At 48.0% G+C, this 15311-nt stretch overlaps 1 protein-coding gene across 4 annotated transcripts in view; it reads left to right on the top strand.

Annotated features, from left to right (window-relative positions):
- The window catches only part of MAVS (mitochondrial antiviral signaling protein), a 156040-nt gene that overhangs the window by 110686 nt on the left and 30043 nt on the right, over window positions 1–15311 (top strand). For 2 of the 4 annotated variants that reach the window (XM_086964283.1, XM_086964281.1), the window contains exon 5: window positions 7280–7438. The exons of the other annotated variants lie outside the window; for them this stretch is intronic. In XM_086964283.1, coding sequence (XP_086820409.1) covers window positions 7280–7438 — 159 coding nt within the window. The remainder of the gene's footprint in view (window positions 1–7279; window positions 7439–15311) is intronic. 4 annotated transcript variants of the gene reach the window in all.

Here is a 15311-nt window from a genome sequence, read left to right as displayed (position 1 = left end):
TATTATAGCCTAAAGCGCCTGGAAGCGCTGTACTTTGGGCTTTAGCGCTTGAAAGCGATTATTGCCGGTTTGCGGGCATTTCGTTGCACGCATTTTGCGTGAGGTTTGTCAGTTGCCGTTCTGCGAGTGCCCACCTCGCTTATTTTTGATTAATTTGCCCTCTGGCAGGTGCCTACCCTGCCAGGGACCTTGCCGCGATATTTCACTTTCCACGAGGGAGCCCACTCCTCGGGAAACTTTGCCTGCCCGCCTGCCTGTCTGGAAACGGGCCGCCGCGCTGCCCGCGACGACCCGGAAGTGCTTGGCCGGCCGGAAGTCCCGCCCCGCAGCCTGGGAGGCGGGAAGAAGGAGAGAAGCTGCCGGGTGAGGAGGACGCCGCAGGAAGAAGGCGCCCAGGAGATGGCGGCTGGTGGCGTTGGTGCAGGGCTCCCTGAGGGAGCCCTGGAGGAGCGGTAGCGGAGGGGGCGCGAGGCACATTGTCGGTGCCTGCCCCCGCCGCGGAGAGGAGAGGAGAACCGGCGAGCGCCTGACCGACCGGTGAGTGGAGCAGAGCAGGGGAGGGGCGCCGGGACACATTGTCGGTGTCCGCCCCCCCTCCCCCCGCAGTAGCGCGAGCTCGCGCTCGATGTGGAGAAGCCACGAGGGCTTCAAGGGCGGCCCCAGATGGCAGTGGGCCGCCCCAACGTCGCGTAGAGCCTGTGGAGGCTCCCACAACCCGGGGGCAATATTTGTGCCAGAGTCCCCCGTGAGGGACTCCAACGGAGCGAGGACGCTTTGGGCGGCCCCGCTTGGCAGTGGGTCGCCCCAACATGTATGAGCCCAGAAAGGCTCAGAGGGGCCCTAATTTGTTTGAGAGCCTGTTTGGCTCCAGAGAGGGCCACATTAGATAGAGGGGGCGTCGGGCATATTGCCGGTGCCCGCCCCCTCCTGCCTCAGAGTGTGAGGGTTAGAGTCCGGTGAGGCTCATGGGGGCACCCTTGTTTTTAGAGCCTGAGAGCTCCAACGTTTGGCTATTTACAGTAGCAGAGCCTGTGTGGCTCCAACGTCTGGGGCATGTGCGATATGCCCAGAGCCTGTGTGGCTCCAGCAGTGGCGCAGTTGGCGCCTAAGGGCCAGTGAGGGCCTTGGCGCAGTTTTGTTGTTTCCCAGCTGTCCAGCACTTTGTGGGCAGCTGCCACGTTTAGGCTTTTGGTACTTTTGGACTGGCGCTGCATGGCAGCGTGCCCTGACATTGGACACAGGGCATCCTTGCCCCATCAAGGCCAGTTGGCCTAGGGACTGCCACAGGTAGTGGCTTATGTAGTGTTGGCGCTATGTGATTTCTATGCTTTTTAATAGTTATTGCTAATGTGAGTTTTTGCGCTATTGATTTATTATGCACCTCTGAATGTGTTATTGCATCATGTGTCTTTTCTTTCCCTTATTACTCCTCTGAATGTAGGTTATTGCATCATGGGTAATGTGTTCTTTTCCTAGACCCCTAAACGCTGAGTGATACTTAGGTGGTTGTCTTTTCTACTCCTCTGAATGTAGGTTTATTGCATCATGAGTAATGTATTCTTTCTTAGACCCCTAAATGCTGTGTGATACTTAGGTGGTTCTTTTTTTTTAGTACAGGTGGTCCTAGTAAGGTCCTGGTTCCTGTTACCAGTGGTTACTGGTGTTATCTTTGATTATTATTTTATGTTACATTTATTCTTGAAGTGATTTTATATTCTACATTTTATCTAGAAGTGCTATATCTGATTCTGACAGGCGCCCATGGGGCCCTGTCTTGTGTACATAATCCCTGTGAATATTGCCCGTGCCAGTTGGCACCATGTATATGTGTGATTTTATCTGAGGTGTTTTTACAATACAAAAGTTATTTTTATAATAACCTTGTGTGGAGGCTCTTTTGTGGTGTGCCTAGTATGTTGTTGCTGTTGTGCGCTGTCGCAAATGCTTTACACATTGCCTCCGAGTTTAGCCTTACTGCTTGTGCCAAGCTACCAAGAGGGTGAGCAGGGGTTATCTTGGCGTGTTACTTCCTTGCCCTGACTAGAATGGTGGTTTCTGCCTGGCTTTGGCGTCAGCCTTAGCCTACCAGAAATAGCCAGTTCTAACACCGACCTGCAAAACCTTGGTTTAAGCGGGACTAGTGATCCTTTCCCCTTCTTGATTATGAGATATCACAACGGAGACTGAAAGGATTCATACTCTGACTCCCCCCCTCCTTTTGATTATACGTATATATATATATATATATATATATATACATATACATATACATCGACAAAGGGTGCCTGCTAAGGAGAGACGACACGCCAGGTAAGTTCAGTTGCCACATTCATTTATTGGAGTGCACAAGTGAGGAGAAAAGTCCTGCATCACAAACGTAGTTGTCCGCACTGCTGACGCGTTTCGTTTTAACAACTTCTTCATGGGCAGCGGAAGTTAGTGCAAAGTACGGCAGTTTTCCGGCATCAATTTCAATTCACCCACTCCGCCTCCTTGGGCGTGGCCACGCTGTGGCATGCTGGTAGTGGTAGTGCTGGTTTCTTGCTACAGTGAGTTGCGGTGTCCTTGCTGATATATACAAAATGAAACCCCAGTGGGTGGCGGTGCAAAAGCTCAAGTCCCCACCGGCATCAATGTTCTCCAACAAACTGGCTCCCGACCCTTCAAAACAGCGTTGTTTAACGCAGCTTCAGGAGCGCTGGAACCCAGCGCCGGTGTTCTCTCCGCGGCTCAGGCCAGCCGCCTCACATACATTACAAAGGGTGCCTGCTAAGAAGAGACGCCACGCCAGGTAAGTTCAGTTGCCACATTCATTTATTGGAGTGCACAAGTGAGGAGAGAAGTCCTGCATCACAAACGTAGTTGTCCGCACTGCAGACGCGTTTCGTTTTAACAACTTCTTCATGGGCAGCGGAAGTTAGTGCAAAGTACGGCAGTTTCCCGGAATCAATTTCAATTCACCCACTCCGCCTCCTTGGGCGTGGCCACGCTGTGGCATGCTGGTAGTGGTAGTGCCGGTTTCTTCCTACAGTGAGTTGCCGTGTCCTTGCTGATATATACAAAATGAAACCCCAGTGGGTGGTGGTACAAAAGCTCAAGTCCCCACCGGCATCAATGTTCTCCAACAAACTGGCTCCCGACCCTTCAAAACAGCATTGTTTAACGCAGCTTGAGGAGCGCTGGAACCCAGCGCCGGGGTTCTCTCCACGGCTCAGTGAATATATATATATATATATGTACACATGACGCAGTGGCAGTTGCCACTGTGTAGTTATAATTAAGATTGCGTTTCAATAGAAAAATGTATCTTAACTGTTGCTAATAACTTCAATGCTGTTTGACATATCTCCATGAGACGTTCAAAAAAGTGCTCCTTTTTGCCTGGTTTACGCATGGAAAGTTTCGGGATGATCTGTCATGAGGGGTCTAAGAAAAACGTGGGGGTTCATAAAACGTGTTTTCTCCATTAATTTTCCCATAGGAAATTTAGACACGGCTGCAGCCTAAACCGCTAAACAGATATACAACAAATTTAGCCAAAAGCTATGTCTCGGTCCAGAAAGACTTCTCTTTGTGATTTGGTATAAATACGTTCAGTAGTTTGTAAGCAATTAGTGCTCAAAAAGTTTGAATAGCCCGGGACGCAGAAGCTGTGCGGATCCTGACAGCTCTCAAACTGAGATCTGATTGGCTGCCACCACCTCAACCAGGAAATGGTGGCAGCCACTGTAGAGCTCTGGACCTCCCTGAGTCCTAAAGAAAAACGCCTAAAAAGACACAAGGGGGCAGAGTAGGAATACATTGACCTCGAGGCCTGGTGTTGGGGTCCCATATTTAAAAGCAATTCTACGAATCTGCAGCAAAATTAACAAAAACGAGTGCAGTCTTCCACATCCCCCCTCCCCGGGCCTATTTTGTCCCCGGGGACACATCCCCTGGGGCCTGCCCGAATATTTAAAGGGGGAGTGGGGCTGCATGGCCCTCCTCTCTGAGCCATTAATGGGCCTGAGGATCCCTGGGCTGGCTCAGGCACCATCCCTGGGAGCCCCCCCTCCCCCAGGACATAGTAGTTTCCCTGCCCTCACTGTCATGGGCAGAGAAACCTGTGTTTTCTCTTACTTGGTGGGAGCAATTTCAAATCTCCCGCCAAGCGGGATCAATCACCAAGGCTGCTCCCTGCAGGCAGGAGCTTGTAAAATGCTGCTGCCTGTTGGAAGCAGACTATTCATCTGTTTCCGTGCCTGCACTGAACTAGGCAGGGAAACAGATGAAAAGATTGCTCCTGCCTGCAAGGATCAGCATTAATAGGGGAGCTATCTGGGTCAATAGGGGCCTTGAGGATTCTCCTCAAAGTCCTCAACAATAGTGTGGTGGGTGCCCTGGGTGGGCCCTGGGGCACCTGCCTTCTGTTGGTGGGGCCCCAGGAGATGGGGTCCATGTGGCAGAAATGAGCCCGGTTAGGGGGGGTGGGCACTTGCCCCATTTAATATGGTGCCGGGCTCGGGGGATGGGGTCCCTGGGACTGAAATCTATTTGGGGATGTGGCTGCAGGCCCTCCTCACCCTTAAATATGTTGCTGGTCCCCAGGGAATGGGTTCCCTGCGGCCAAAAGTGGTGCTGGGAGTGGGCCCCCTTCCCCCTAAAAATTGTCCCATGGCCTGAGTGATGGGGTCCATAGGGCCGAATTTGACCTTGGGAGGGGCCAACGTGCCCCCTCCCCTTAATGTTAATTAGTGGCCCTGGGTGATGGGGGTCCCCAGGGCCTATCAAGACTCTGGTAGAGGGGTCGCACAGCCCAACTCGCCGTTATTTTGAATAAACAGCCATGGGGATGTCGTTCCCAGGGCCTTACAAAGCATTGCAAGGGGGGCTTTGTGGCCCCCCTCTCGATTAATTTTAATAGTGGCCCTAGGCAATAAGGTCCCAAAGATCTAACAAGGCTCAGGAAGGTGAGGCTATGCGGCCCCTCTCCTCTTTTAAAAAAGGCTGTGTGAGGTTTACTGTCTTTGGGGGCTTGGCCACTGGGCCTGACTACAGGCCAGGCCTTGTGGCTAGCTCCCCACTCTGCACATCCAAAGGCTGTGTTAAGCGTAGGGTTGGCTGCATGCGGCGGTTTGACAGCTGTGGCCAGGCCCTGCAGCCAACACCCCATGTGTGACGGTGTTTGGATTAACGTATGGTAATTTTATATTGCTTTACGTAAAAAAAAAACTAGAAATTCAGTGGAAAAACAAAGGTTAAAATAACGTTATAGTTAGGTGAAATGCCCATTAACAACGTAACATTTTAAACTCTCAAAATCACTGAAATTCACCAGTTATAGTTATCTCAAGTAACTATAACTCGTACTCTAAGGTAACTATAGCTCATGCCCTTTTCCAATCCCTTATTGTACATAGGTTTTTGAAAGGTTTGCAACATATGTTTCCTCCTTCTCCCTTTGTTATGTCTCAGTAGAACCTTAAACTGGTCCACACTTTCCTGATGTGTGCTATGTTTGAGCTCTTACATAACTGCCCTCTCAGGCTCCTTACCATAAAGATGGCTTTCTTAGTTGCAATACGTCTGCCCAGGGAGTCATGTGAGCTTCAGGCCTTGTCAGCCAAGCCTCCTTACCTGAACATCTATTCAGACAACCTGGTGCTTCGTCTGAGCGCTTTCTTTATGTTGGTCAAACCATCACTCTGCCTACTTTTTACCCTCTGCCTCTTCACTCCTAGAAAGAGGAGCGATTTCACCTTCTGGAACCTAAAAAAGCGCTGTCATTCTACCTTGACCGCACACAAGAGTTCCGCGTGGACGACCAACTCTTTGTGGGGTATGTCAGAGCAAAGAAAGGTCGGGCCGTGCAGTATCGGGCAATCTCCTGACGGATAGTGCTCTGTATAAAGATCTGCTATGCATTGGCTAAGAAGCAACCCCCAGAGGATTTATGTGCTCATTCCACCAGACCTAAATCTAACTGCGTTAGCAGGTGGAGTTTCGGACCTGAACATCTGTCAGGCAGCAACGTGGGCTTCTCTGCCCACGTTTGCTGAAAACTACTGCCTGATCAGTCAGGTCCATAGTAATGGGCATTTTTCTCGTTCTGTCCCGATGGACTTCCTCGTGTGAAATTGGTCCCAGCCCCATCTCCGGGGAGGTAGGGCTTGGATATCTATTCTAAGGTAAGGAATCTATGACTAGAAGTTTCTATCAGATGAACAAGTTACTTACCTTCGGTAACACCTTACCTGGTGGAGACTCTATCTAGCTGCAGATTCCCTACTGACCTACCCATCCACCAGGGTTTTCCCCTTTCAGGGCTCCAGTTTTTCAGTGTACTGTGTGGCTCTGCGCTTCTGGCATGGAAAGTCACAAAAAGTTATTAGAGCCAGCTTACCTAGTGACACCGATATACGCACAGTGAACTCTACTTCCAGTGCGGACAACTCCAACTATGCCACAAGGAGCTGACTAACGTCACCTACCAGCTCACAGGGGTACTGCTCATGAAACATTTCCAGGACCAGTATGAAGCCTGGGGATAATTCTAAGTTTTATGGTAGGCCATTGTTGATAGTTTCAGCCACCTTTAGCCTTTTCCCCTGGTGAAGAAGCAAGCCATACCATCCAGTGATCTGTATAGGTCACAGGCTTCTCCAGTGAGTAGCTCGTGAGCTATGGTAGCTCTCTAGCTACCTGTAAGTAGCTCTCCTGTGTGCATCTCGGCCTACGGAATCGGAAACTTTTGCTTAGTTCAATTAATATATGTACGCCAGAACTGTGTGTATTTGTAGAACTCATAATCTGATGTTTGAAGAAAAATGGTTGAATTTCCAAAGTATATTTAAAGCTGATTTTCAAGTGATAAATCATGAGAGAAATTTCAAACTAACATTATTACTTTCATGCTAGGGTCACTGCAGCTTGCCTGGCATGTATTACCCTCATAGAGGCATACCAAACTTTCAAACCCATCAGTTAACCCTGACTGATGCACTGTGGTGATCACAACACTGCTTGTAATCAAGCATATGGTGGTCACTAATGTAATCTTGTCTGATGTGGTCACTATTACAACACTTTTATAGTAGCTCTCTGTGATTTTTATTGAACATGAGTAACTCCTAATACACGAAAGGTCGGAGCCCCATAAGAGTTTTCTGTGCGCTATTAAACACATAGTTAATCGATATGGAGAGTTTAAGAAAGTGTTGTAGTTGTGTGCTTAGTTCCAGTAAGAGTCAGTTTGATTATGGAGACTTTATGTAAAATTCTTTCCTGTTACTTTTTTAAGGCTGCATTGGGAATTGCACCCCAGGTGGCATCTGGCTATGCTGCAACATATCCAGGAGTAGAGGCAGTTGTGCCAAGTTTAACTCCTCGAACCCCAAAGAAAGGAGGTTTTGAAAGCAGATTATCGCAGAATTCCTCATTAGATCGGAATACGAATGAGGTATGTTTCTGCTAACTAATAGTGCATTAGCCCACCATTAAAGAGTAGAAGACTGCTAGGTGGTGATAGAGTCATCATACATTTATCAATGTATATATTACAAGCATAGTCCTTTTGTTGTCTTGATGTACTCTCTAAATGTTTTTGGAAACTGATGCAGTACACATGGTGGGGGCATGTGGATTTTCTGTACACTTACCACTAATCCTTTATGGGTACCGGAGTGGCGTGCTTCCGCACCCCATCAGTGCTATATGAATGCAAACCTTTCTTCCCCTTTTATCCCTCCGCTATCCTTCTCACTCCAAATAACTGACTAATATCCACCACTGAGATTACTTTCATACTTCACCATACTAAATCACCACTAATCCTTTATGGGCTTCCGGAGTAGCGTGCTTCAACACCTCATCAGGTGTAACAACCGCTATATAAATAGAAACCTTTTTTCCTGCTATATCCTTCTGCTATCATTCCAAATCCAAATAACTGACTAACCTATCCACCACTTAAAATGTACTTGCATGCTACACTATACTAATTCAACACTAATCCTCTATGTGTCCCGGAGTAGCGTGCTACTCGCCGAAAAAGCGCTTTGATGCCTCGTCAGGGGTAGTAACCGCTATATAAATGCAATTACAATACAATACAATACAATACATGGGAACAATATGGGAGGTGGGAACATAAGCTTGGGGTTAGGGTGGAATATGGCATATAGAGAATAGTAGTTCAGCTAAAGTTCAGCAGAAAGAGTGTCACATTCTGGCAAGTTTTTCCTCAGGGTCATCCGTCAAATACCAACGGATGTGGGTCAAGATCCTTAGATGGTTTCCGGAAATAATTAATACAAGACTGGGTACCTTGAGGGCAAGGGAGAAATGAGTCCTCCTGGTCTCTGTGATGAAGGTGGCGCCAAACATCTGTCAGTTCATGCCCCCCCCCCCAGTGGGACCCGGAGCAAAGCCGGGTCTCCACGGGCCTGTGTCCTTGAATGGCCAGACAGGTCTAGGATTTAATCGGGCTGTTTTTTTACATTTTTATGATGTGAGAGGTGAAAGACTACGGGCCTCTTTTAGAGTTTGGTGGGAAGGCAGCTCCAGTTTCCCGAGTTAAGCAGGACCTTTACCCCGATGCTTTCGGAATGGTGTACAAGACCATACATTTAATCCTAGTATCAACCAGAAACCAGCAGAAAGCTTAAAATTCAGCAGGGTTTGATGTTGTACCTATAAAGATGAAAAGGGCTGGATGTTAATATTGTTTACCACAGTGTTGACTTGAAGAGCAAAGGTGAGATTGCTGTTAAAATGAGTTCCCATATTCCTTACTTTTGGTGCCGTCTGCGGTGTCATGATGACAGCGAGCACAGATTAGTACAATATCTGAAATGCCTTGACCAGAAAATGATTTATGTATTTCTAAAACATATGGAAGTTTTGAACAAAAAACACATATGCAGAGAAATTAAATAGCGCTAATTAAATAGTGTGCAAAGCCATTGCACATAATAACAAAATAAAAAGTGTGTAGATGTTCAAGTATATTCAGGACCTTGATAAAGCATATTTCCTCTCACTAAAGCACCCCAACTTTAGATCGTTCCGCAGGGGGAAGTGGTCTTCGGCCACCGCCTGCGGCCGTCGCTGCTGCAGCCTGCTCATTGTCTGCGCAGCGATGGGGCCCAATAGTTTTTCGGGCTGTTGCCCCCTACCGTTGCAGTCCTGCAGCCAGCCCGGCCCCGAGCCCATCTAGATCAGGATTGGTCGCCGGGGCACCCTTTCGGCTCAGAGCCAGTATCCATTGTATCAGGGGGCGTGCGGGGCCCACTGAGCACCCCCTTCGGAAGCATGCTGTTTCAATCTGGGGATATCAAATCAGAGTGTCTGCTGTCTGAGGAGTCACTATCGGTGGTGTCACTGAGCCATCTCCCAGAGTGTTCCCGTCACTGCCCTTCTCTTCCGACGTGAAGATGTGCGGGCCTCTCTCGCCATCCGAGCTGTCTTCCGGGGGCCCTAACTCCGCGACCGCTTGAAGCACCCTCCGTCGTTCTGCGATGATTTACATAAGATCTGGAGAGTTTTTATTAGAGGAGTCGGAGCATGAGCTAAACTGAATAAGCGTGACTTTTTTCTGTTGCCGATGTCGGCAGGCCGATGACTCCGAAGGTCGCACCTTCCCGGGGTTGTTCAAGCCAGAAAGATGTTGTTCGATCCAGTTGCTAGCTTCTGCAGGGTCTGAAAAGAAGTGTGTGGTCCCATCAAGCATGATCTTGAGGCGGGCTGGAAAGAGGAGTGTGTATTGAACATTCTTCTGGCACAAAGTGCGTTTGACTGCCAGGAAGGTGGATCTCTGCTGCTGGACCACCCGTGAGTAGTCTGGGAATAGCATAACTTCATTGTACTCCACTCGAATTATTCTGTGACGTCGTGCTGCTCGCAGGGTGGCATTCCTATCTTGATAGTGGAGCAGTTTTAGGAGGAATGGACGGGGTGGCGACCCTTGAGGCGGCCTGCGGGCCGGCACCCAGTGCGCCCTCTCAATAGAGAAAAATGGGGTCAAGTCTTTTGCCGGCGTGAACTTCGTGATCCATGTTACTACGTAGCCGAGAGGGTCAGTTCCTTCCACTCCTTCCGGAAGATCAATGATGCGGATATTGCTTCTTCGGGACCGCCCCTCCAAGTCATCTGTTCTGGTCTCCAGGATCTTCACCCGCGCCTGCGGTCTTTCAGGGTGTCGTGTTGTTGTTGTTGTTGTTGTAGTTGCGGTTCCATGGAGTGCAGCGCTTGTTCCCCCCTGTTTTACTTTGCCTGCGAGCTTCCTGTGGTCGTCTCGGAGCAGATTAAGGTCCGTGGCCAGCTCCCTGAACTTCTGCTCCATGGTTACTCGCGATTGCTGAATTGCTTCCAAGACTTTGTCTAGCTTGCGAACCATGAAATCTGTGCCTGTGGGCTCCCCTCTTGGCTGCGTGTTGGTAGGCGTCGGGGATATTGCTCTTGAGGGCCCGGAGTCTGTTTAGCACCCGCTGCGCATGGTCACACCATTGTAGGCAAGGCTCGAGATGGCAGCCACCAGTGGTCTTCTGCACGTCTCTTCGTTACCTGCCGTCTGTGTACTCGCGGCTATACCAGGCCCCCGTGGTATCCCAGGTGGTCCTCCGCCCCTAGTTCGACCGGGTATCCTTGTGTCCGCCCAGGGTCGCACCGGCCACCTCCACTTGTCTTCCGGCTTGTGTCTCGGTATGGCCACTGGGTAGGCGCGGGTGGTGCACTCACCCCTCCGGTTCTGCACCTGCTGTAGTCCATGAGATCACACTGGCAAGCATTCAGCCTCGTCGCCCCTGGACTCTGATCTCACTCCTACAGTCTCAGCTCTCCCCGGCGCTATATAAAGGCATAGAGGGCGCTTGGACCACAGCACAAGCCCCTCCAGAAGCGGAGGTCCGTCCCCCAGTTTGATGCACCCCGGCCACCGCAGTGATCTCTATCGCTGTCCTTCTGTTCTTCACCCCAGGCCCGCACCCCCCTTTAGACTCAATAGGGACGTGTGCTATAGCCAGTGGTGTAGTCCGTCTTCAGCCCGGGTAAGTTTACGAGTCCATCCCTGCTCAGGCCTCCATTGCTGTTCCCAGTCAGAGTGGGAAGGCCACAGTTATGGAATGGACCAGGGTGACTGCTGTGGCCATGGCTGCCCTGTCAGGTCCTTTTGCACCATCGCTGCCAAAAAATCGCGGAGCGTTACAGGAATGCTACTGCCATCTTGGCCTGCTTGGCCACTCCCCCCAGCAATGCGCCCTCTAGTCCAGTAGATTATAAGTAATTTGTGAACCTCACACATATTTTTTAGACATTGCATAAGGCAGATGATGGCTGGTCAGAGCTCCCTGGATCCCTATGAGTATGTCTGAGCTTGCAGTGAGGGTACCAGCACACTACGAGCATTATTCGGATTGGGGAGCTATTGGTGTAGGCCCCCTGACTTCTAAAAAACACAGAGTCCCCTCTTTCTAATAACGGTTGCAAAACTGACATTCCACATGTTCCCAGCAACAGATGAACTGCTCATAGTCTTGTTCAACAGCAACAGGGCTATATTAGTAAACAAATAACGGTACATTAGGGTTCACTAGACTAAATGCTACCAGACAAGAGATGAACTCCTAACTTGATAATGCCTGCTGCCCGACATGTAGCTCAGAAATCTGTGAATATCAAAGACTTCCTAGGTAGCCAAAGTCAACCTGGCACATGACTTCTAGACGTCGCTCCTTTGGAGACAGTGGACAGGATGGGAGAGCTGCCTGCCAGGGGGAGCTTGCAGGCCCCAACAACGAAAACTGATATCCACCTAATGATGATGGAACTGAAGAAAGATATGGTGACCCTGCGTCAGGAATTTTTGAGGCAGTGTCATAGCTTGACCTCTCAGTTAAAAGAAAATATTGAAGGTAGGGTGGACCAAACAGAAGAGGCCATGGCAGCTGGGCTCATCACAGAGACAAACTAGACACTAGGGTTCAGGACTGAGAGAAACAACATCAAGATCTTCTTGAACAAGTTGGTTGGAAAAATAGAGTTCGTCGTAACAACCTCCATATTGGAGTGATCTGAGAGACCATTCCCGGCCTCCTCAATTGCATACTGGAGAGACCGTACGATCACACCATCAATCTCGGTAGAACGCACTGTGTGTTTCCAAATAAAGAAACAATTAACTTCAGGTCAAAGAAAAAATCTTGCGAGCAGCAAGGACATCTGATACCATTGTATATAGAAGCTCAACAATCTCTCTTTTTCAAGATCTTTCCACCCTGAACCTGGCAAAACTCGGGGTGCTCCAAATATTTACAGATCATCTCTGAAACAAGCAGATCCGGTATAAATGTGATTTACAATCTAGGCTGATGTTTACTCTGAATTGCAAATTACTTGTGGTGACATCAAGTGAAAAAGGGATCAAAGCCCTAAATTTACGTATGGGTCCAGAGGTCCTAGGTGGATCTGCCAATTAAATGAACCCAATATGGCAGAAACAGCAAACAAAGAGATAGAAGAAAAGCCACAAATAAAACCTGAAGAAACATTCCCCAGATAGTGAAACAGAACAATACTGTACTTAGGGAACTTGCCTTGAACTTGATCCATTTGAGAGAAGTATCCGAGTATTGACGAGTTTACCAGGCTTAAGATGAGCAGTAACTGAAACTGACGGAGGAGGAAGGACCTCTTTCACTTTCCACTCTTTCACTCATCTATCTGTACTCCTTTTTTCTCTTCTTTTACTGTCTACCTTATTGTCTTCCCTCTGGCAAGAACCTATATAGCACTGGAGCTGTACCCGAAAAACACTTTGAGCTGATGTTTCTACTGTAACTTGTTAAGCGGCTTTTAGTTCCAATACAACTTGTTGCAAAGTGCTTTGTTATCCATTTATTTTACCAATTGGACACCATGTTGAATGTCAGTCAAATGGTGAGTTGGCACTGCTCTGCTGTCTACAGTCTGTGGGTTCCCCGTGACCTTGATGCTTATAAAGGACCCCTGATGGAATTTTTCCACTTGCCTGAGTAGTTGATCTGTTTCCAGACAAGCTTCCCTAGCAGTCCAAACATGGACCCAATTTTACAACATGCAATAATGTTTCTGTCACTAACCACTCATACTAAACTCCTCATTGAAGCTTAAAACCCTCCTGCTCGGCTTCACATAAAAAGGGTGGATGTTGTCCTGCTCCAAGAGACGTCTATGTTACTCTCTGATGTCAAACGCCTGAGGTCCCGATACTTCCCTATACTAGTACACTCGACTGCCACCTTTAAGATTAATGGGGTAGCTACCTTCATTTGTTCAGGTGTCCCGAACCAGTTCAATTCTCTGAATAAGGACAGGGTAGAATAGTGGGCTGACAATATACACTTAATGGAACTCCCTTCACAATAGTTTCGGTCAATGGCCCAAACGATATCAAGGGTACTGTCTGTCAATACTTTTTTCTTAATATAGCCACTTTTGCAACAGGGCGTCTAGTGATGTGCAGAGACTATAAGGTGTCCTTAAACACGGATATGGACAGGTTTGCTGCCTAATGGCACTCACCCCTTGTCCCCTCCTTTGATGACAGCTGACATGACCGACCTGAATCTTACTGGTGTATGGTATGTTGGACACAAAAGCAAACAAGGCTACTCCTTTCACCCCAACTTTCATAGGTTCCATTAAATAACTGATTTTTTTTACCCCTGGCTATCCTTCCCCTCCACAAATGTGGAGGCTTAATGGGGTGGTTTAAGGGAACCAGTTCTTCAGTCACATTTTTCGAGAAGCGTTGGAGAAATATTTATGGGAGAAAGAGAACGAGGGCATGCATGCCATGGTTGATGATTTGAGATACCGTTGAGGCAACAATGAAAGGTAACTAATCAAACCACAACAACTTTGTATGAGTTTGCTAAGGCCAGATGCTTGGAACTAGAGACTGTGTTAGCCAATCTAGGGAAGGAACATAAACTAACAGGATCGAGAGGTATTTATATGGAACCCTAATCCCGAAGGTGAGAACTGGAAGAAATGTTGATTAAAGATGCAGCCCTTAAGTGACTGAGTGTTAAACCATCATTTGATGGAAAGAGGGAAAACACTGACAAACTGATAGCATATACATTGCACCACAAACTGACTAGGAATTACATTCATGCTATAAAAAGCAAGATGGGGAGCTTAGTACCTTGAATGAGGACATACTGGAAACATTTACACAATTCTATTTGATGCTCAGGTGGTACGTAACGCCTGAGGGCAATGTATGGTAGCCCCGACGGTTCGTGCCGGGATGTGATGTCTAGGCGCCTACACTGCATTGGATGTGAATCATTCAGATGGTCAAAGATATTGCATGCAGACACCTACCAGTGGACCCCTTGAAGATGTTGCTGGAATATGTGGGTGACGAAGGGCTGTTACCACTTTCACCACCTGTTGGCAGCTAATATCCCAGCTACTATTTGTAGTTAAACTGACGGCAGCCCAGAAGGTGAAGACTCTTAACCTTTTGCCCCAAGACTAGAAATATGGTGCAGTACAATTTGGAGAAACTGACACTGATTTTGCGGGCAAGGTAGCTGGATTAGAGAGGACATGGACCCCACTCCTCATGTGCCACAAGAGAAAAGCCCTGGTGGCCTTCCCCCTGCCATTGCTTTCTGGTGGTAATGGATACAGATTCCACCGGCGTACTTATCGGGTTGGATTTAAGATGAGGGTAAGAATAATGGTTAAGATAAATGTATGAGTGTTGATCACATCTGAAGTTCATGAGCACTCTGTGAAGATATGTGACTTGTATGGTGGATGCCTCTGAACCTGTAGATTCCAACGGACCTCGCACCTGGGGGGCAGAGGGGCTTGTGGAAATGGAGAGAGCTATACAATAAGAAACTGAGGAAATAAATCAGACTAAGAAATGAGTAACTATTGTGTAACAATCACACCTTTTCTTTGAACCAGTTGTAGGGTCGTGTAAAAGGAGATATGTAGTGTGTGCTGGTGCTCACTTGGTATCTACTACCCTTCTATGCATGGGTGTGTGCCAGATAATACAAACTTGGGTTTATCATATAATAATCAAATAAAGAATGATACTGAAGCACTCTTATGGCAGTCCGCAATATTATATCTACATGGTGGGATATATAGAAGAAACATATCTGTGGTAAAGTCCATAGGTACAGATTTCTATCTGCACAACATCAAAGCAGCTGACATGTGTTTCGTCAGAGCAGTGACTTATTCATGGCTGCAAATGTACAGAGAATGTATAACAGAGTAACTAACATATTATAATTAAAAAGATTGTGTATTATTGTGCTAAATTC

The sequence above is a fragment of the Lissotriton vulgaris genome, chromosome 3_2 (genome assembly GCF_964263255.1).
Source record: "Lissotriton vulgaris chromosome 3_2, aLisVul1.2, whole genome shotgun sequence".
In the NCBI taxonomy this organism is placed as follows: Eukaryota; Metazoa; Chordata; class Amphibia; order Caudata; family Salamandridae; genus Lissotriton; species Lissotriton vulgaris.
This window is presented reverse-complemented; position numbering and strand designations above follow the sequence as displayed.